Source organism: Anas acuta, chromosome 2 (assembly GCF_963932015.1).
Source record: "Anas acuta chromosome 2, bAnaAcu1.1, whole genome shotgun sequence".
Taxonomy (NCBI): Eukaryota; Metazoa; Chordata; class Aves; order Anseriformes; family Anatidae; genus Anas; species Anas acuta.
Genome location: NC_088980.1, coordinates 45537489 through 45561034, shown reverse-complemented (window position 1 = coordinate 45561034; position 23546 = coordinate 45537489). Strand labels below are relative to the sequence as shown.

Here is a 23546-nt window from a genome sequence, read left to right as displayed (position 1 = left end):
TTCTGAAAGCAAAAACTCAGAAAAAATAATCCAGTAATCTCCAGAAGTGACACAGAATTTAGTCTGTGTGAGTCTGGGGCTCCCTTCCCATCACTCTCAGACCTTTTTGAAAGAACACACCAGACATTAGATGGATCCCATTTGTCCACAGCAAAATAGACAAAAACGATCATTACAAAAAAGTTGATGCATTATTCCTTCCAACCATCATCCTCTGCTTCTACTTCTCATTCTCCTGAAGGTGTTTAGTTTCAAGGCACAGCAGATCGCATTCACCCTTGTACAAGACTCTGTGGAATCACCTGATACCTTAATTTCTTTTTTTTTTTTTTATTACATCTCCAAACATCTCAATGAACAAGAGAATTTAACTTCTTCATGGTTCCTCCAGGTAGATGACACAAGACACATGGTTATGTGCCTTTCTCAGTTGTGGCTGGCATAAATAATACTACCTTATTTATGAATTTGAATGATTTAATTCTTACAGGGAAAAAATATATATATTTACTTACTAAACAGTTGGCAATAGAGGACCTGTAAGCTTCTCTTCATGGTATCATGTGATCCTGCTGGTCTGCCAGTTTATTCATGATTCTGTCAAGGAAATCAAGAGAAGAAAATGATTTGTAATTTACTACAAAATTCATGCTTTATTTTTGCATCCATTGATTACAAAGTAAGATGGAGCTTCACAGGAAAATTGTATTGATTAGCAAAAGGAAAATGCCTAACTGTGCTTTAGCCTTTTTAGCCATGCTTTCCAACAGCTTGTCAGTGAAGGGCATAGCTAAAAACAAAGCTATCCCCTACAAAGGGTACAACTTTCTCACTGAAGAGCAAACATGAGATGCTGACACTGCCAGGCAGCTGTGCAGGGCTCACAGAGCTGGAGCCGCCTCCTGGAGTCTCCCCTTCTTGCATCACTCCAGAAGTCCTCAGAAAGTATTTTCAAATACTCATCACAGGTGTTTTTCACCTCAGTTTTAAACATCAACCCCAGTCACACTGATGTTAATTATTCACATTTTGAGGAAAATAAATGCATAAATCAGAAGTGAGAAGCACACACAGTCCCCAAACACTACTGTGAGTAATGTCTCACTGAGGACCCAAAGACAGGACAGCATTTATGCTTTTCATTCCATAAAAAAGATTTGTTGGAGATTCATAACCAACTTTGAAAGATAGGACACTGAGATTCCTCTTGTGAATATTAAACAGTGTGTTCTATCTTCTCAGTTTCAGTTCAACAATTTCTTCTTCCAAACTGCTTGGGATGTTCCTGAGTCACTTTTACATGCCCTCATAAAAATCTTTCAGAACTTACTTAAAATGCAGTCCTGAATATATAAGATAAAGAATCCAAACCAATGAGTAACACTTTGGAACTGAATAAATGCCGACCAGTTTGTGAAAACAGAACTGTATTTAAATATATTTTATGCAGAAGGCCTTTAAGGATTAAAACTTTTCTTTCCTGTGCTCCGTAACAAAAGATGCTTGGGTTTTGTTAAGTTACTGGATACAGCAATTTGTGTACATAAATTTGGCTTCTCTCATGCTTTCTTTCCCATTTAAAAAGGGACCTCAAAACATTGGAGGAACTCGCAGAAATTTCCGTATTTGTAAGTTGTTTTCTTCTAACTGAAAGCAATCATCTGTGAATGAATTTATTATTTTTTAATCAGAATTAGGCTCATAATGATGCTGGATCATGAAGACTTCCTGAAGGACCCCTTGTCTTCCCTTTCTCCTTGAGGTTTATCAAACAACAAGGCAAACACAGTTTAAAAAAAAAAAAAAGTCTTTATGCATAATCATACGCATTTCATATGGTCCATTACAGCACTTTTCAAAGACACATAGAAAAAGCCTGTGCATTTAGGGTTGCAATTTCAAATTCTCCATTTTTTATTGTATTTACTTGACTCCAGATTGTTCAGTGCTTGTAAATTCTGGTCTGACATACACTTAAAGCTGGAGCCCTTGGGGATATGGAACCTATATTGTCAGTGGTTTATCTGGTTCTTACTCTTTTCTGCATATATTTTTATTAATACCTTAATGGTGAAAGCATGGTCAACACAGGCTTTTTGTATAGTTCACACTGTGCTTGGCAACTGTGATGTGATCCACTGTTTTGGGCTGTGAACCACAACTGATTCATATTTCCCTTCCATCTCCATGTTAATGCTACCCGTAGTGTATAAAAGCATTTTACTTATAAATTCTGGTCTCGTGGTTAAAATAAATGGGATGCTGTTGAATATTTATTTATTTAGATGGTACTCCTAGCGTAATTTACCCTGTGCTAAGATGTAGGAATAAGTGTGTATATGGGGAAAGAAACAAAAATCAGCACTTGAAAACTTTCATGATGTTTTTCTGTTGTCTTCAGTTAGAAAATTTATCTTCTTGATTATACGGCCACAAAAATCTACTTTGAGAACTCACTAAAACTGCGTAAACCAAAATTGCCTTGAGTTTGCAACCTCTAAAATTTCTTCAAAGTTCTTGGCATGACTTAAGGTTAAACATAAAAGCGTGGAAAACAGTGCAAGTAAATCCATATTTTTGAATATCGAATTTTTTGTGTAAAAGAAATGCATGCAAAGCAAGGATTTATCTGACAGGTACTGTAAGATAAGATAGATTTAATGAGATTTACTTGTATGTTGGGAAGCCAAATCGCACCAGCAATGATTTTCCAAAGACAGGGTCTGCTTGCAACCACTATCAACACTGCACAGAGTTCAGGCAGATGAACCATCGCGTTACAAGCCTGAATCATGGCTTGATGTTTGACCAGAAGAACCATGGTGGTATCTACCAAGGTGAAAACTCCAGTGAGTCTGAGTCCACCGCCTTGTGTTTAATTTTATCTACCAGCAAAACCAGAGGAAAATAACATGTGAATCAACCTGAATATAAAGAAATCCTTGCATCCTACCGTATCTGACTCAATTTTTAGCAATCCTGGGCTGAACATGGGATCTAACTGCCATGTCTTATAACTAATTATTCCTTACTCATCTCTTCCTTGTCATACACGTAGAGGCTGGGCAGAGAATGGATTGAGAGCAGCCCTGAGGGGAAGGGCCTGGGGGTGCTGGTTGACGAGAAGCTCAACATGAGGCAGCAATGTGAGCTTGCAGCCCAGAAAGCCAACCATGTCCTGGGCTGTATCAAAAGCAGCGTGGCCAGCAAGTTGAGGGAGGTGATTGTCCCCTTCTGCTCTGCCCTTGTGAGCCCCCACCCGAAGCACTGCATTCAGCTCTGGGGCCTCCAGCACAAGAAGGACTTGGAGCTGTTGGAGTGAGTCCAGAGGAGGGCCATGAGGATGCTCAGAGGGCTGGAGCACCTCTCCTATGAAGACAGGCTGAGGGAGTTGGGGTTGTTCAGCCTGGAGAAGAGAAGGCTCTGTGGAGACCTTGTAGCGGCCTTCCAGTGCCTAAAGGAGGCTACAGGAAAGCTGGAGGGGGCCTCGTTATCAGGGAGTGTAATGATAGGAAATGGTTTTTAAACTAAAAGAGGGGAGATTAAATTTAGATATTAGGAAGAAATTTCTTTACTCAGAGGATGGTGGGGCACCAGAACAGGCTGCCCAGAGAAGCTGTCGATGCCCCATCCCTGGAGGTGTTCAAGGCCAGGCTGGATGGGGCTTTGGGCAGCCTGGTCTGGTGGGAGGTGTCCCTGCCCATGGCGGGGGCACTGGAACAAGGTGATCTTTAAGGTCCCTTCCAACGCAAAGCATTCTGTGATTCTGTGATCTGTCATGAACAAGAGAGGTTACAAACTGAGTGCTATCTGGGGGGGCTCCGGTTCACCAACCCATGGTTTCTGAAGTAACTAAGGGAGCAATTTTAGGCACTAACAGATTAGCAGAGCTATGCACACGCAGATGGCAAATGCAGTCACACAGCCAGCTCCTGACCTTGCACAGATTAATATAAAACCAGAGTATTGCCACCTGTTTTAAATCAACTGTAATTAACAAGAAAAAAAAAATATAAAGAGTGAGCAGGAACAAAAAATAGTACAGGAAAAAAATGCATTTGAAAAGTATGTGTTAAGCTTTAAAAATCTAAGAGCTATTCTGAGTAGATGAGTTTTCTGCTCATTCTAGCTTCACTCTATTCTTTTAACACTTCCCCAAGTTTTCACAGGAGTACACTTTGCCAAAATATTCATTTTGAAACATATTTTGCTTCAATATTTTATGAGCCATTCTGACTATTTGAGGGAATTATGCATTACAAATATGTTGGATCTTTGATTAGGATCAAAAAAAAATAAAGATTCTTAAACTTCATTTCCTAGATTCATAGTTATGTTTCTAACTACTTGGTTATATTCCCAATCACTCTGAAGACCCACTCACTCTCCTCTAAAGACTAGAAAATAATAGTCTAATTAAAGCTTTTCCTTTCCTTTCCTTTCCTTTCCTTTCCTTTCCTTTCCTTTCCTTTCCTTTCCTTTCCTTTCCTTTCCTTTCCTTTCCTTTCCTTTCCTTTCCTTTCCTTTCCTTTCCTTTCCTTTCCTTTCCCTTTCCTTTCCTTTCCTTTCCTTTCCTTTCCTTTCCTTTCCTTTCCTTTCCTTTCCTTTCCTTTCCTTGTAGACTGTAATTCATGTTGGTATATTTAGAAGTAATAAATCTAGTGCAAGTTTGTACACTCAAATTCATTTTAAGTTATAAAGACCCATCTTCAATAGCAAAATTGGTGGAAATTTGTAACCACAAAGGGTGTTACATGCCTAGTCTTAGATACCTGTGTTTGAAAATACCAGCTAATGTGGTGTTTGAATAGAGCTTACGTATTTTGCCCTTTTTAGTGCACAGTGTTTCACATATAGTTTATCTTAGGCATGATGATGAATAGATATGTGAAACCCCTACGGACAGCTAGCAATATTGTCTTTCACAGTAAGTGATCCCTTCAACGTCTCAGATAAATTAAAGAGGACAATGAAGACATAATGATGAATAGAAGACAAAAGAGTCCAAAAGAGCTGACAGCTCCCAGCCATTCATTATGTCTGATGAGAAAAAAAAATACCAGTGGTGCCTTAAATTAAAGAAGAAATGGAGGAGAACAGAAGACGAGTGTTGAGAGAAACCTAGCAGTCAATGGACAACCTTTTTTGCCTTTTGAGTCTGTCACACAGAAACCAATAGACTGAAACATAGAAGATGAAAAACAGGTGATGGAAAGAGGAGATAGGTAAAAGACATATCAGTTGTAACCCATGAGGCACAAAAACTTTATTATTTTATTTCTGTCTGTCTTCTCAGCTATACTAATCCTGGTTTTGCAGAACATGAAAGAGGAAAACAAGACAGATCCAGAGTTACCTCCATCTTCAATTGGTGAATCCCCAAGGAAAGTCAACCTTGACCCTTTTAATACCGTCCTGTTCTTGAGGGCTCCACAAATCCTTACAAGAAGGCAACAGCAGAGGCTCCTAACTTAAAACTCATGGAGGTGTGATTTCCCTGTGAGTGAAATGCCTCTTGCAAAGGGTACTTCCAACAGCAACCAGACGTCTCCCAGCAATAAGGCCAGACCCTCTATTTTTCCACCTCTCTTCCTGATTGAAGTGCTCTTGTTGCATCACACGCTGAATTCAGAATTGCTTATCAAAGCCCGTGGTCCTGCCCATGAGGTGGGCTTTCATGGCCAATGGGAAAAGGCACAGGTTCTCACTCAATACTGGCTCAGGGCCAGATTCACACAGCTTTAATTCCACCATCAAGGTTTTCACCCCGTTTCCCACAGGTTAGCCACTCTGAGAGTATTCAAGCATGTCCCATAACAGGAAGCAGGTGTACTTTTCTTGACTACACAAGGCTCAAATGTAGCTTTGTGTTTTCATGTTTGTGTGATTTGTTTCTTAATTCAATGGCCTACTTCCACAATCCAGCTGTTATTTTGCAAAATTTATGTCCCTGAAACCTTCGGGGCATGCTAATAAAAAGATGATTAACTTGCTGCACTAAGATTCCTTGAAGCAAGAATTCTGTGTTCTTGTTCAGCATGTGCCACATTTTCCGCTGTGATTTATTTCCCGCTGCTTGGAACGGGCAAACCACAGTTACCATCTTTCTTCATAACATCCTGAGTGCAGCAACTTTGATATTTATGTCCCCTTTATACTTAGATCTTTAAGCACCCTTTGGAATGGATTCTTCTTTGCAGAGCCAAGAAAGAGCAATTCGCATCTACTTTCACAATTATCCTCCGAAGTGCACACCTTTTGCTTTCTTAAGGTCTCAAACAAACAAACAAACAAACAAACAACAAACAACACCAAAACCTCTTTTGCTTTGCAGGGCATCTATGATTCCCCCTGTGCATGTGCCTTGTGGATATTCTGGTATTGGTGTTTGAACCCTTTAGCCATGTTGAACCTGGGGCATGTCAATGAGAGGGAGAGGGAGAAAAGGCTTATGCTCTTTGTGTGCAATGCCACAAAAATGGACAGGCATTGAAGGACCTCATGTCCTGGTGACCATGGCTAGGGGAAGAAGTTAGTCTGGAAAGGCCAGGTAGCCCTGCTGTTGCCTTGGGCTGCCTAATGCCTTGGCATCTGTGGTAACATTATGAATGATCACTGGAACAGCCAAGGGCAAGCGTTGAAAGGGTAGGAAAAACTGAGAGGAAAAATACCAGAGTGTAAATGAAAGGTCATTTAATGTGAGATTTCCTGGCTTTGATGTGTGCTTGCCCTCCAGCAAACTTGAACCCCGTGACCTTTTTGAAAAAGTTGTGACAGACAGGGTTACTCTCTGGGCTGATTATAACCGGGAAGGCCCAGAGAAGGTGATCAGAAGAACTACAAAACATTAGCTACTGAATGTCCTTTACCCTCTGTCAGGTGTGCAAAGACTTTAGTTCTTAGTCTGCTCTTAATTATCCGCTGTTAGCAAACAGTTCTGAAAGCAACTCCAGCATGAGAGAAGTCTGACCTCCAGTTCTTCTGGTTGCTTCCTGCTCCCATGGGTGCTCAGACACGATGCTGTGTGTCTGTCCGTCCACTTGGAGAACGAGGAGCTAAGAGTAAGCCTCTCCTTTCCATCTCTCATCTCTGTGGAGCTCTGAGAAGAAGCTAACATATTTATAAGGATCAAGTTGACTTAGCGGCTATAAGGATCACTGGAATTTGGTCATTAATACACATTAGGAGCCAATGTATGAATTTTATAACTTTCCTATGGTAGAATGTGGATCCAGTAGCATTTATAAAGTAGAAGTTCCTTTGTTCTGTTTTCTCCTACACCATTACTTAAGCTACACTGCTTATAAGCTAGATATCATTTTGCTACAGTTATTCCATACAGAAACCTACTTTTCCACTATTGTCAATTAGTTCCAAATGAATTAACCATCTGTTTACTGTTACCAAGTTATGCATCAAGGTTGAAAGACACAGTCCCACAGGGCACAGTCAATTTTCTGCAACAGCCTAACACTAGATTGCGACACTGCAGTCATTTTAAGGAGCTACAGAATGCCATTAGATACCCTAATTTTACAACAAATGTCTTACTACAGAAGGCTTTCTGGGTGCCCATTTGTCTTCTGTTGCTTGCGAAGGCAATTTTTTTCCGGTCATAGTGCCACAGTTGTATTTTCCAGGTGGAGGAAGTGACTTCTGCCACTTCAATTACATGAAAATCTCTGTTATCTGACAGTAATACAAGGCACAGAACATGTAAGTGAACCATATAAGCCTTTTTCAAGAAAGAACACACATGCAAGGATAGGCTTTGTGAATTTACTTCCACTGGAAAACTAATAATGATATGTCAAGGTCTAGCTACATAAATATTTCCCTTATAGCTCTTTCTTTGCAGTTACCAATGGCCATCTGGAACTTTGATGCTGAAATTTTATGGCACAGCTTGAAACAGGCTATTTTTGCTAACTGTTTGAAGGAAAAAAGTCCAACTACTCTGAGTTTGGGGAAGGAGCATCTTTCATGTTGCGACTTAAAAAAAAAAAAAGTGAAACAACTGGGTCAAGAAAGTTGGACCAAAATAGTCCTTAGTGAAAAGAACCTTTCACCGTCTCACTGTCCACTTGGAAAGACTTTTTTCCCCCCTAATGAAATACGATAGATTTAAGTCTAAGCAGTGTAAGTTTTCTTTTTTTTTCTGTATGGATCTTTTGGGACCCAAAACAATACATACTTTAATATAATTTCAAGTTCATGACAAAAATTTCACTTTGCGGTACTGTGCCTAGGAAGCACCCAGCAGTGTAAACTGTCTGCTCTTTGACATGAAAACTTTATAATCACTGCAAGCTCTCCTGCTGGAAGACTTTCTTGGCACAAATGGCTACACCCAGCCTAGCATCTCCTAAGATGCCCCCTGCAACTGTTTTAGATACCTCTGTGACTTCTAGGAAAATAAGGAAGGAAAGAAGCTGAATTTTCTTTGTCAATCACAGCAGGTAACGAACACAGAAACCAGCTCCATTTCCACATGGCTCTTGTGACAGTGTGCTTTCCCAGGAGGATCTTCCACAACATCTCACCTGCCTCAGGGTGCCCACAATGTGGATGTCAACATCTGATTTACTCATCTGAACTCTCTCTGTAGGTAGCAGGCTCCTCAAAAGCCTGGCTCCCGTGAACTGTTTTAAATGCCTGTGTAGGAATGAGGAGACCCATCCCTTATAACAGGGCTGTTTCTCTCATGTGAAGGCTGAAGACCCACCTTTAATTTCAGCTGATGACACTGAAAATGAGGATGCCAACAGCTGCACAAAGGGGTCCCACCAAGTGCTCTCTCCAGCTGCAGGTTTATGGGGTTAACTCCTCTGCAGCTGTGTTACACTGGTCCCTTGTTCCTATGGTGTAGGATACACAATGAAAAAGACAGTGTAAGGAACAAGCAAGCCAACAGCTCTCTACACTGGAGAGTAGGAGAAAGGTGTACCTTTGTGAAGCAGCTGAAATCAGGCTTTTCACGTTATTCTGCTTGATTGAACACAAATATTTCAAGCAGAGAAAGGAAAAAGTGCAAAAGAGAAGGTCCTTTCTATCTTTCATAATGTAGCACTGTATTCCAGAGAGTGGTTGACTGGCTTAAATGTTCAGGAATGGAAATCATCAAGTGTAAACAAAGAGAAGTATGCATGCTCTGCATGTCGGAAATCTAGGCTAAAATACCAGTTTCAGAAAGATGCTTCAGCATTTAACGACGTAAGCAGGTGCCTTGCTATCAAAACCACCTCTGTTGTAGCACTGCAAACACTGGTTTTACACTGGCCCTAGATGACTTTCAAGAAAACCTGCAGTATAGATGGAAACAGCTCAATCTAACATTTTAACTGCATGATCAACCTTCCCTCTAGCAAGCAACACAATTATCCAGCTAAACAAATAACCCTTAACAAATCACCACAAAGGAGGCTCAATATTCTGCATCACCGTTACCTGATTTAAGTGAACTGAAGATGCAAGCTAAAGCAGGGAAGAGCCTGTAATTGTTTGTACAAAAATCTCATAAACTGGGCTTTGGCTTTGAAAACTTCAATTTTAAACAGGGTTCCTTTTACCAGCATTCACCAATACACTGTAAAGATTGAGAGGGTGGGATAGAGAAGAGGAAAGAGGTCAAGATAGGCTAATTAAGTTTTGGCCCATCTCTACTGACCCAGTGTAGGGTAAGCATAGATGAGGCTGGCCCCAAACCCATTCATTCTGCTTTGTCTCCAAAATTCCCAGCTGGTCTACATCTACAAAGCACAGAGGCAATAATCACCAGTGAGGAATACCAATGCAATCCTCTTTCTGACTCCATCAGCTGCTGAATCCAGTCCACAAAAAAAAAAAAAACAAACATCTTTTGGCAAACTGAAGTTGGGTAAGGGACAAGAGCTTTGACTCAGGTCCGAGAGTCCCACCAGCAGATGCTAGATGTGGCCCATTCTATCGTAACAAACACGATCACACAGTTAAGGAGAATATAAACACCTCAGCTGCCAAAAGTTTAAGTAAAAAGTAACACATTCATTATTGCAATTGTAATTTTGAATTGTACGTTTATGTTTGGGTTTGTATGTAGATGGCAGATGATGACTGTTTTCTGCTTCTTTCCTTATTCCCTTATTTATACTCGCATGCCTCTCCAGTGACAAGGGAAAACAAAAAAGGAAAGGAAGAAATGAATAAACGCATACATGGCATTTTGTCTTTTTTTTCAGTGAAAAGAAAATTATAATGAATTTCAAATCAAAATACGTGTTTAAAAATAATAATATTTCCATCTCGGTTTTGGATGGAATGTTTTGAACCAGTTCTAATCACAAGGTGTAAGTATGGCATAAGGATCTAATTTCACACCGACAAGCTATAATAGACATATACAAGTACCTAAGATTGAAAGAAACATTTTATTACATTTGGGAAAAAAATGGTAGGAAAGCATAACTGCCTTTTGAATTCTTAACAATCCATTCTCAAAAGTGCAATACTATATTTAATAGTAATATGCACTGTTGGTTAAATAACATGGGGCATAAATTCCTAACAAAAACAACACAGTCTGTAATGATACTTTACTAAAAATATCAGTACATAAACAAAGATGAAAGGTGCATTTTTGAAGATCCCTGTGTGTGTTTTGACGGATCCTTTTGCCCCCATGATGTAGTGTCAGTTCTGGGGCAATTCCAACTGCAATGTTTGCTAGTTTCCTATGAGCAGCTATTTTAGACCACACATTAATCTTGGAATAATGTCCATCACTTCAAATCTGCCTGAAGTAGCTTCTTGTATGAAATTATAATAACTCATGCTCTAAGAACAGAGATACCCTTGGCAGATTGGGATGGATGGATGCATAAATGCAGGTACACAGTCATACGCCATGGAAAGTCAGATGATGTCTTGACCTACGTCTGCCTGGTTAAACCTCCTTTTAAGAGAGCTATTTACTACCTCTCCTATAATCAGACATTCAATATGGTAAGAAGAGAAGGGAGATAAAGTGAGCTCTGAAATATGACTGCTCTGCTTTGGAGGGCTGATCAGCATACACCAGAAAGTGGAAGAGTACACTAGCTTAGACTTGACATTTCATCTCAGAGTTTATTATGACTGTGTCTAGTTCAAGGGACACCATTTATTTATCCTCAACTTTCAGCCCCGGGGTTTGATGTCAAAGAAGAAGTGGCCTCAGAAAGAATAGGGGACTACCACTCAGTGACCCAGACATAAACAGCAACCCCTTTTATATAAGAATATTTTGCACACCATTTTGACACAGAATAAAATGAAAATTCGACAGGGCAGCAAACAGAAATACAGCCCCATAAAAATTTAGGTTTGGAGGGAGGCGGCAGGAAATAGGCTCTTGGTAATTTCCAAGTTATTCGTTCTTGTCTACGCAAGGTTATTGTGGTGCATTTCATTTGAGAATGGCTGTAGTCCTGCCTGGTTCAATAGGAACGGTTTCCAAGAAAACTAAATGTCAGAGCGGCGCGGCTTATTGGTTTTGCTCAATGTAAATTCACTTTTTATGCAACTCTGAATAATAATGCCCTGCTCTGTGTCAACATGATGAATTAACTTCCGTGGCTTTGGAGGCGGGGGGAGTGAAGGAAAGAGAAGGAGAGATAGGGGAGCTTCCAGTGCTAACCTGGCACCGATAATGGCACTGTCTGAGATTTAGCTCTACATGACAGGTCTGGAGCTTTAAAGAGGATTTAGCACGCTGATGACTGTGGCTTATTTTCTTCCCCATTGCTTTACGCGGCTAGCAAGACTGCTACTGGCTGAACAGCTCATTTTCCCTCCTTCACTAGGCTGAACACTGGCACAGACGGCCGTGCAGGTAAGCCAGAAGGAAATAGAAAAGAATATGGGAAATCTCAACCGGCAGCATCTGAAACCATGTCATGCTGTCAAGTAAGATTACGTTCAGATGCACAATTTATTTTAATAGCCTAGTGAAAACTCTCATTTACTGTCCAGAAATGTGATGTTCTCCCTCAGGCAAAATCCACTGACCCCAAGGGGAGCTTTGCTTCAATACAGAGCCCAGCACCTGGCCCAGGATCTGTAAAGCAGTGCAGCTGAAAACCACTGTTTGAAGAAGGATGTTTTGGTTTGGTTTGTTTTTCTTATAGAGGTAAGAAACAGCACGGGCAGGAAAAGAATAAGAATCCCAGTGACTGCACATTTGATAGACAGATTTAATAAATAAACATCTGGCTGAATGATTCACCTCAGCTAGAATGTAATGAGGACAGTTTCAGGTGTGTAAGATATTCTTTTCCTACATCATAACTACGATGGGCTAAGCCATGTTCTCAGCTGCCAAAGGTCAACCCAGAGTAATTCCAGTGACTTACTTTGTCATAATATGATGTAATTAAACTGGACTTTGAATGTGAAAATGGAATGATCAAGGAGAAAGGGGGAGAATGGTCTTTATCTTCCTTCCCCTCTGTTTTCCTACTAAAGAAAATTCTTCCAGGGAAACAGACTGCCTTTTCCACGCCATACCTGACTTCACCTTTGCTTTGTTTCCATAGACTGTAAAAAGGCTGGGGGAAATGTGTTGCCTCTTCTGGGTGCAATTAAATTCTGAGCTGCGAGTTCATCCCTGCAGGAATGGAAGCCGGGAGGTGTCCAGCTATGAGTCTGTTGTACAGCACGGATCCACCCGCACCCCATAGCAGCTCCTACAACTGAGCCCAGGGATGCAATGAAGAATCCTTTTCAAACAAAACTGCGGCTTCTCTTGCTTCAGAAGCCCCAGCACCAGCGTTACCATTACCATGGCAGCTAGAGAAGACAGGAATCAATAAGAAGCAGTGAGAGCCCTTTTGGTACAGCCATCCCTGCAGAGCACAAGTTGGCACTGGCTCTGGCCTGTACACACAGTGACAGTCTAAATAATAAACTTGCACACTCGTTTTTTTATTTGTCCACAGTAATCCGGCCTCATTAAGTGTAAGAACACGCGTTCAATGAGTCAAGGTCACGCCAAGAAGGAACCTGCTGTTTGCTGCATCTCTGCCTCGCCATTAGTGGCGGTCGACAGCCCAAAGAGAGGGAGGTAATGGCTTGGAGAGCCATTCTTCAGGCTGCTAAAAGCTGCCCTGGGGAACTGCATTCCCTACCTCAGCGTGCAGTGCCAAAAAGACACAAACACCAAACTCCGTGCTGGTGGTCATTAATTGCATCCTCCTTGTTTGCTAAGAGCAGAGCACAAAACACCTGCACTCTCATCCATGCGAGCGTGGAGCAATTCCTGCTGCGATGGAGTCCGCGAAAGCCCACTCCAGAACAAAGGAAGTGCAATCAAACACTGTTTCTGTGAAACTGGGGCACAAACATCTCAAGTTGGGCATCTAAATGAAACATCCCTTCTTAACATTGTGTTTCTGTGCCTCATTTTTCCCTGGTGCAGAGCGCCATTTCACCTCCTCGGTACCTTGTGAAGATAAATTCATTAATGTTTGCAAAGTACTCAGATGCCGCAATAATGAGAGCCGCAGAAGTGCTCCCCAGGAAATTAATAACTCTGGCTTCAAACCTGGATGTGAATGATGTACAGTTATGGGAGGAAGGGGTGGCATAATGAACTACTAAGATAAAATAAAATATTGATTCATCTGAGCAGTGTTGACTGAAATCTTCCCTCATTTAAGACAGTTTTGCTTTGCACCCTTAAGGGGCTTCTCAGTGTAACTTTCACAGTTTTAGAAAAGGAAAATGAGGGAAAAAAAGACTCCAGCTCAGGAACAGTATCACACAACTGCATGGACAGCCACACAATCCTCTGGAGAACTGGGGTCTTCAGCTCCTTGGCCTTTTCGGGTGCTATCCTTTATGCGGGACAGGCACAAGGGAGAGGGAGGGGAGGGAGGAACACTCAGCTGTGGAAATCCTGTTTTCTATTTCAAGTGCTAGGGGGGATTAAGTCTAATGATGACAGGCTCTCACCTGACCTTGCCTTACCTGATCTCTTCTGCCCAAGCCCTGCCATCCTCCCTTTCTCCTGCATAGTGTCACCATCCTTTCTTCCCACTCCCACTCAATCCTCCTCAGTGCCTCTGTCTTGCTGTTTTATTTCCACATATTAATCTCTCTGCCCCACTGCCAGTTCCTCCTACACATGAACCGGATCCCAGCCCTGCCCCTTCTCTCATTTCTCTTCCTGAGTCAGCCACCTGGATCCTGGGCACAACCTTCGCATCCCTGCTCTGCTGACAAAATCCTAGGAGAGCTGAGCTGCAAAACTTATAAAATAAATAAATACATTGCATGTGAACAAGGGCTTCTTGGACCAGAATGCAGACTGATCTGGGAAAATTCCACTGAAATGCAAAAACCTTTAACCTTGAGTGCCCTCAGTAAGTCCCTCTAGGCTTTGTCCTGCATCCATCTCTCTTCCTGACGAACTTCCTGATCTGCGATGAGGAAGGCCCACAAAATATTGGAAGATACTGTAACTTCATGAAATATGTTTTTTTTTCTCTGGATCTTTATTCTTTTAGAAACTACTTTTACTGAAATTAAAAATAAAATACAGAAAGTGCAACAGAGATTTTCTGGATTGGAAAATTTCACTTTGAATGGTACCAAAAAGGCTTTACTGAGAGAAGCATCTGGCAGCCTTTACCAGACTGAAGGTCAACACAGTACTTCTCTGTGCTGTTCTGCATTCAGGAAGACTCTAACCCACCAAATCGCATCAGGAATTTGAATCTTTTCACAGAAGCAAACAAACCATCAAACAGGGGAAGTCCTGTAGAGTCTGATTCCTCACATAATTCCCTCCAAATCATGCAAGAGAAACTTCTGCTTTGGCTGTACCAAACATGCAGAGGTGTATTATGATTTACAGAAGGTATCATTGCAAACTTCTTTAATTTCATTTATATTGAAAGATGTGAATGCAAACCTTTAGCTGAAAAAATATTTAAAGGAATTAAGTGAAATAAACTCAATAACTTACAGAATACTTTTGCAACAAATGCATTAATTGTATGCAAACTGAATTAAGTCTTTTATTAGCATGTAATTGGAGGAAATATTAATACATTATTTTAATTTGAAAAAATCACAAGTTAGAAGCTCAAAAACAGAAAGCTGCATAATTGCAACTTTAACATTAAGACTTTATTGTAAAAATGAATGTATGTAATGAACTCAGAAAAATAGAAATATAAGCTTCTGATCCTTTCCTTGTTTCCTGTACATCTGCATTGGAGTTCGCCTATTGTTATTCAACTAGCTAATCATCAGCTTTTGTTTGGTGTGATTGTGTTTTTACTCAGAGAGGCTAATCTGTGAAGACATCTGTTATTTGATAGATAATAGGCCATTGCAAGGCTCAAAGCCCTGCAAGGCATTTCTGAAGAAGGAGAAGTAGATGCATCTGCTCCCACCAGGTAGGACTACAACCGACCGTGCTGTGACACAGCACAACAAAAGTCTTTCCCTTGCTTTTCACCAAAACGCTGAAGTGAACAGGCAGTGATACAAATAAAGAGCAATTCCAGGATAGCTTGTTTGGGCTGGGAGAGAAGGTGACTTTCTATAAATTATCTAAGTTTTCATAAGAAAACAGAACATCTTGCACCAAAGAACAGGGGGATTTGTCTCAATGGTCACAACCAACTGGGTCTATCAGGCAGGCACGGTCACAAAAAGCAGCAGCCCACTGAATCTGGTGTTCTGCTGTTGGTAAAAGTTAACGGTAGGCATTCTGGGGACACTGCAAATGCTTTATAATTCACTTAGAAAGAAAATCTCGTGCTGCAGCTCCCTAACTTATCCATACAGCTCAGTTCTCTACACGTTCCACTGAAAATATAGTACCTCTGCATTATCCGTGACTCAATCACAACCCTGAATAATCCTTCTCATAATGAATTTGGGAAAAAACAGGCCGTATCTTTATCTTCAGACTGCCCAAGTAACCCAGCACACAGGAGCCACGTTCTGCAAGCCCCCATTCCTTACATCTCCATCACTCTGTCAGTCTGTCCTATCGTGCTGCAAACGAGACCCACATTTTCAGATTTATCTTACCTAGGGTTTGCAAGATTTTTCTGACACCTTACTTCTAAAGAAAGCTGACCATGTAAATAGGATTAACATGCCAGTAGAAGGACGATGTGTATTTGTGTACTTAGACTATATATAGGTTCTTTGTATAGAGAATTTGGAATGGCATTAGCCACAAACTGCAAATTTAAGGAGTTAGTTGATTTCTTATTCCAGCTTCAACTACTTATGTATTCTGAAGAATTACCTAAACAGGAGTTAAATTTTTTTTGGCTTGGTTTTCACTGCCTCAGCTCACAGGCCTAGAGTACTGCAGAGACAGCAGAGCTGATGCAGTGTTGCCACATTCGTTGGTGACTCATTTGCAGAGATGCAAACTGGAAGCGTGATGTGCGATGCTGACACTTTCTGCTGGTGCATATGACTGAGAGTGGTTCAGCTTCATCAGTTAGATATGCTTCCTATCCCATTTTTTTGAGGTCTCAGATATTTCCTCTCCCTTCTTGGATGAGAAAACAGGCTTTCAACTCTTTTCTCAGAGAAATAAGGATGCACCCTGCGGTTTGGTGGTTCAGTTATACACCTGGGATAGCTAGTTATCCACAAGCTAGCTGAATTCTCTACCCATCACTCTGCTGAGCGCTCTAACATATGGATTCCTTCAGTGCCCTGCTAGAGCTATTCCATTTTGTATAAATAATTAACACGTCAAAACAGCAAGGGCTTGAGCCCAAGTCCCCTGCATGTAACGTGAGTGCCCAGTCCAGTAGGCGACAGTGCCAATTTCTCTGACACTCTCTGCCTAATGACCCCTGAATTATTCATTTGAGGCAGAACAGTTCTAGCAGAAGCAACAGAGAGAAACAGACTGACTCTAGCCTATAATTTGGGTGAAAAGAATAAACCCCCACACAGCTTTAAAGCTCAGGTAGTTATTTCCTCCCTCTGTGCCTTGACTCGGTGAAATACCCACAACCATTAATGTTCTGAGACCTCTGGACAACATTAAACTGAGATGATCTGTTCAAAAATCCTGCACATTTTGTCAGGGACATTAAGCACAGGCACTAGATGCACAGTAGTTGAGCTAATTGAAGGTTTTTTTGCAAGGACAATTGCTGGTCTACAGAAAGAGCGAGGAGAGACAGCTGCTGGAGATGACAGGCAGGTGCCTCCAAGGCCTGTGTGTTTGGTGAGATGATTCCAGTCAGCACCACGGCACGCTCTGACCTTGCACTTGCAGCATAAGAGCCTCCCAAATGGATGTGGAGTCCCAGTTTCACCCCGTGCATGGCAGGGTTTCAAACAGCTTAAAGGTTTGGGAACCGCAAAAACTGGATAGCGTCTACAAATAAACCTAGATAGCATCTACAAATAAAGAAGCATCTCTGCAAGGAGCCAAGAGCTTGCGATTCCAGGCATGACAGACACACTCGAAACATCTGTGTTACATCTACACGGTCTTTTGCAGATAAGGGCGAATGTTCTGACAAAGATGAGAGTCAGCTGAAGGCAAAAGAAGGCAAAAGCCACACAGTGTGATGCCATGCTCCAGGGAATAAATCCTTTTTTTTTTCATCAGAGCTTATTGGATCAAGCATAGCTAAGACCACTACATGGTTTCCCGTTCAAAGTTGTGGTTTTGAGGCAGTCAGAAGCAAAGTGGACTCCAATGGGTCTGCAAAAGGCCATCAAGGGACAATCAATAGGTAGGAGTTCCTACTCCAGGTAAAGGAGATATCTCTGTAAAATATGAAGTAACAGATCTGTGTAGAAAAAGATCCTGGGAGAAAAGCGTTGTGCATTTATGTCACTAAATGCTCCACAGATGAAGAAGGAAATACTGGAAATGAAATAATAACATAAAAGATCAACAAGAACAGCATGCAATACAGCACATCACACAAAAGTTTTTAAGCAAAGCTGCAAATATTTTTTACTTCAACAATGGATTTCCTCTCTGTTAATGCAGGAACCAAGTGCACTAATTCTTGTTTCACAGAACACCGGGGTGTCTGGAGGAATTATTATCCAGCTTAGCAGTGCAGATGAGGCAAGGCTTATCTCCCCTTAGTTTAGCTACATAAAAATTTGGAATCTCATTTGAGCTTGTTGCATAAGCTCTTTTTTAATCAATGCAAAAAGATGGGGCATCCTGGGTGAGAACTGATCCTGTCTTAACACAGTTGGGATGAAGCCCTGTCTTAAAATAGGCTGGCTCGCTATCTGCAGGTGCCCATCCCAGCACGACCATTAAATGGAGGTCTAGGTGCCTTGCCCTAAATGAATGGGCCTTTTTTATATAAGGACCTCGTGAAATAGATTTCAGCCCAACTGGTCAACGCCCAATCAGATTTGGGGATTTAATTAGGGTCAGAATTCAAACCACGGCTTCTGGAGTCTCTGACTTTCCTTTCAACAAGGTGTTAGAGTGGAACAGACAGATGAGATTCCTCCCTATGGTCTGTCTAGAGCGCCTGTACATAAAACATGCTACTCAGGCTATGACCCAGTATTACCCAAGAGCTCTGGTTCTGCAGTAAGTTCAAAACTAAATGTGATGAAGCAGGTGGTAGGATTACCAACAAGGAACAATTTTAGTAGACAGTGGATAAATACTGTATAAGCATATGAAGTATAGAGATAGCAGAAGTAGGATAAACAAGACAAATACAGAAAGATAAAAATACAGGGAGAGTATCACAAAGATTTCATGGTACCCAGACACATTCTGTTATGGAACAGTCTTCCAAGAGAACCAGAGAAAGCAAACCATGGTGCTTTATAAATTAGATAGGTAAAAGATATGGAAATATATTCCCAGAGTGAATATTTTAACAGGGATTTTGTGCTTGAATAGACCACGTCTCTCCCTAGCGCCCACGCTCCTATTTTATCATAGGCAGTTCAGCACTGCACTTGCTTTTCAGTCCACAAGAAATATTAAAATGAAATCTGGAGACACTGCTCGAAATTGCAAACAATGATCAATTAGCATTTCTCACCGTGCAATTTATTACCTTTCTTTTTCATGGTCTTTGTCGTGCCCTTTAGTGCCACGCTGATTTACTACACTGTTCTACTTAATTATCTCCAGTGCTTTATTTCAGACGTGGTGCTATTCTTAGCTGTATCTTTATTGGTAGCATCATCCTATTGCCTGTTTCAAAGCTATATCAGCAAGTCCACATCTGTAGTTTAGAAACAGAGAATAAGCTTTGAGTATTTGAGGAACAAGATGCAGCTGTGAGTTATAGAAAGCAAACCCTAAGATTGGACTACACCAACAGGTCTGAGGGAAAAAAAAGCTAGCAAGCAGTCTGCTCCTCTTTGAAAGGCACCAAATTATCATGAGAGTGAGACAAGACAATGTTCAGATGCCTAGGAAATTAATTTTTGCTCAGTCTTTAACACAGCTATAACAGAGTGCAAGGATGCTCTCACCTATCTCACCTGGGAGCACAGGGCTATGTTTGCTGGCACAGGTGAGGGCATGGTGAGAACTGGTTGTGAACATGTTCATTGTGGAAATCAGAGGGCAGTCACTAATCAGCAGAGATTTCAGCCTGCAGAAGTAGAATAATAATAAAAAATAATAATAATTCTTAAAATGGAGCTCAATGGGTCTATGAAAGGGTCAGCGAGCAGCAGCTGAGACGGAAAGGGACTGGATTCCAGGTCTGTGTTCCAGTGGCCATGGGAAAGATGGGCCATGTGGCCATGGGAAGTTAAGTCCAATGCAAATAAAAAGAGTAACAGTGATCTGTGGTCTTGTTATTTGTGTTCTTACATAAGAGTGCTTCAGAGTATGAGTGAAATCCAAGTAGAAAACTACATGAATTAAAAGTGGATTGAAAAAATACTTGTAAGAGCTGTATCTAAAGAGTAGATTTAAGTAACTAACTCCTATTAATAAAAGCAATTTGTACGTTCAACAAGGCTGAGATTCTTGCAATCCAAAACCACTGCTGACAATAAGATGTAGCCCCCTGTGATGTTTACTCTCAACTATCCTACGCATAACTGAAGCAGATGTCTCAGTCAAGGGATAATATCTGAATAGCCTCCCCAGCAAGTGTATTGTTCACGCGTATAAGTCAGCATTTGCCAAAAAACAACCAACATTTCTACAAGATGATGAGAAAGACCTGGTGTAACTTGGATCCTGGGCACGTGCTGACAGCTGAACAAAAGTTGCTTGTTTACCACTGGACATCAGATAAGGAACGGTAGCCAAGGTAATGGGACGTCTGTTTATGCACGAGAGAAAACATGTTAGGTAGCTACCAACAAAACCACTTTGGCAGAAAATGTGTTTTTGCCTCCTTTCAGAATCCATAGAAAATTCAACGCTGTTTCTTAAATTGTTCCTCGTTTCTACGTTCTTTATTTTTGGTGCCAATTGCTGCTCCTATCTCTAACAGGGAAGTGTCAGTGTCAAAAATGAGAGACATGGTATAACTGCAAATAAAAGTTAATTACTGTGGAAATTCAACTCCAGCACTTTAATTAAAGCCTGACAAATGTATCATGGACCCCAGGCACCAGTGTGGAGTACACCCATTAGAGAGATTACTCCTCTTTCTATGGCCTCCCATGCTAACACAAAGGAAATATCAATCATGCCAGAAAATGGCTTTTCCAAATCAAGGATGCCAGGAATTATTCTATTACCTTTCTCACAGAGAATTTTCAGAGTTGTTCAGAGGGATTTTTATGCAAGAAAGCAGCACGTTAGTGTAAATTTTGGCTTAATTGCTAGGTTAATGTTAAATTGCAGCTTTTCTTTTAGGAAAAAAGGCAGCTGGCAAGTGCCTTCTGTAAACCTCCGTTTCCTCCATAACTTTATGATATGTAAATAGGTATGCAGGAGACAAGTAGCTTCAAAATGACATGGGATGAAAAGGAGCGGAGGACGCAGAGATGCTTGAAGCAATCTTCTCGTAGGGAAAATTGCGGTGGGCTCCATCGAGATTCTTCAACAAGCCACGGTATTTTTTGCTGTAGTCCAAAACCAGTCTGCTGAGACGAGGTATCTCTGCTGGAATCCCCATTAAGAGCAGTGGGAGATGAGTGACCCTGGCTCACGATGTGGGCAGCATCACTTTCTCTTTTGGGCTCAGACCCTCCAGCCAATTCCTGCCAGGACACCGCTAGGAGGGAGAGGGTGTTATTAAAAATACACTTGACTGCCCCAACTGCAATATTTCATCATCTGCTGGGCACTTGGAAGTACTGAGCAATGCTGACAAACTAATACAGTAAGGCTGAGCAGCACGTTTTTGCTTTTATTTGCTCAATATTTAAAGTTGTGTTTTGCAGGGGGTTGTGAGTGAACAAGAAATAAAAAGGAAACATGCTCAGATCTCAAGAGTCATTTTGTTGCTCCTTTTGCTGCTAGGATATTTAAATAAAGAACTTTCTCCTTCACAGCCTGGGTTCTCCCCCCTCTTTGATCCTGAAGCAATAATCCCATATTTATGAGATTATTTTTGTTGCCATGGAAATTAACGATGTCAAAAATGCAGCATTATAATTTTTGTTTAAGTAGGCAAAGACGCAGTCTTCTTTAAAGACAAACGTTTTCCTGACACCTCTGCCTAACTCCCCTTCCTACAGAGGTGGCAGATCACAGCACAAGAACCACAACATGTGTGCCATGTACACCACAACCCATGGCTGCAATGCTGATGGTGATACATGGTGATATATGGTGATATGATGATGATATACGGTGATATGATGGTGATATATTGCTTAATAACGGTGACCACCCATTGTCTCTCTGTTCAGTAAATCTACAACCCACCCAGGAACAAAGCCAGCCCCAAAGCATCTTGCTTGTACATCCTGCTCATGCTGGTGGCTGATAAGTTACGTTGCCTGCGAGTTTTAAGTTGTGCCTCAATAAAGTGTTGGTCTAAATGCCTTATTTTCTCCACAATTTTACTCTTGGAATGATTGTTGCTATTCAGAGAAAGGATGGAGAGAGGGCTTCAGAAAATCTCATTTTCATCAAATCTTAAAATATACAACAAGATCCCAGGCATATCCAATGAGTAGGACTTAAGTGCTAAGCGGAGTCAGTGGAAGAGTTCACACAAAGCATCCCAAAAATTCAAACGTACACCCCAAAAGCACTCAGATCAAGCCCCTGTTCTGATAAAATCGCTCCTTTGGAGTGATCCCATGCTCTGGGGGAGCTGGGGGTAAAACTGAATTCCTTTTCCCACTAGCTTTGCAATAAACCCTTCATGCATCCCATCCCAGGCTGAGCACGAAGTGAGCAAAGCATCACAGCAACACTGCCCAAGCCCTTTGGGCTACGTCTCTTTTAATAACTTGATATTCCTAAAGGGCTTGCGCAGAAAGCATGGGATTTCAAAACCCTTCTAATAGAAACCGCCAGTAACAACACAGGTTTCTTTTCTCTCCTTTGCTATTCTCTTGGGGATCTACAGAGACCACGAGATGTAGAACCTCCCATCTCTTCAATTCATAGCCGCATCTGGGAGACAGACAATTTGAAGCCAAGTATGATGATGACTGCTATCATGTGGACATCTGCTTGCTGAGACTGGCACATTTTTTTCCTTACAAATGAAAGGGCGAGAGAAGAAGCCGGTCTTTAATCATCTCTACGGATTCACTGACAGTAGTACTCGGGAAAAATAAAAATCTATATTCTGGTGTATTTCATAATTTCGATTGTACAAAAAATGTTGGTTTAGCTAAAGGGAAATTCTCTCAAAGTACAAAACAGCTTCTTGACCAAAGTTTCTGTGTTTCCATACTTTGAAAAGAGATTAATTTTGCAGAACATCTCTGAAGGCAAAAAAGGGAGAGCTCATGTTGAGCAATAATTCGTATTAATGTCCCTAGGTATTAATATCGCAGTTAGTCAGCTTTCTGACCACTCACATGAGCACACAGAGAAAAGGCCATTGATTACTGCAGTTCCCAGCACCTGTCACCCTTTTGCCATGAGTGTAAGTTGCACCTGGCTCTTGGGGGTGCTTTTAGCCAGTTAACAGCTTAGTGCTGATGTGTTCGCAACTGTCTGGATACACACACATTTCTTTTCCTTCCTCACCGTTTTCTTCTCTAGTTGTACGTCTCCTTACTTCTTGTTATATCCAGAAAGCAGCTGCAAGCTCCAACTCACACTGTCCAGCAGCCAAGAGAACTACATTTAGCAGATTCATTAGAAACTCCTCACAAGTAGGATTGCCATCACAGGGCACTGACAGCAGGTACAGCAAGAGGGATATTGCAAGCCACCAGCAGCAGCAGCAAATTCCCATCCTCCCTGCACAACCACCACTGGATTTAACCGCCAAGTTTTAAGGGATGCTGCACAGCCTCTCTGCTCGTATGGATGGAGGCAGATGGGAAGAGCTCTGCCCTGCTGCTGTATCACTTTGTTTTTCTCCTTTGTTGTTTGCCAGGTGCTGACCACTGGACAACAGAGATGATAACACCTCTCTCCCTTTTCAAATTCAGTGCCA

The 23546-nt window shown here is 41.4% G+C and overlaps 1 protein-coding gene across 4 annotated transcripts in view; it reads right to left on the bottom strand.

The window, feature by feature from the left end:
* TMEM108 (transmembrane protein 108) overlaps positions 1-23546 on the bottom strand; it is a 145840-nt gene that overhangs the window by 72712 nt on the left and 49582 nt on the right. For 3 of the 4 annotated variants that reach the window (XM_068674560.1, XM_068674562.1, XM_068674561.1), the window contains exon 3: positions 516-597. In XM_068674560.1, the coding sequence (XP_068530661.1) occupies positions 516-555 (40 nt within the window). In that variant the 5' untranslated portion in view covers positions 556-597. Of the gene's footprint in view, positions 1-515; positions 598-5356; positions 5585-23546 lie in introns of those variants that run through there. The other variant, XM_068674563.1, reaches the window with a different exon arrangement.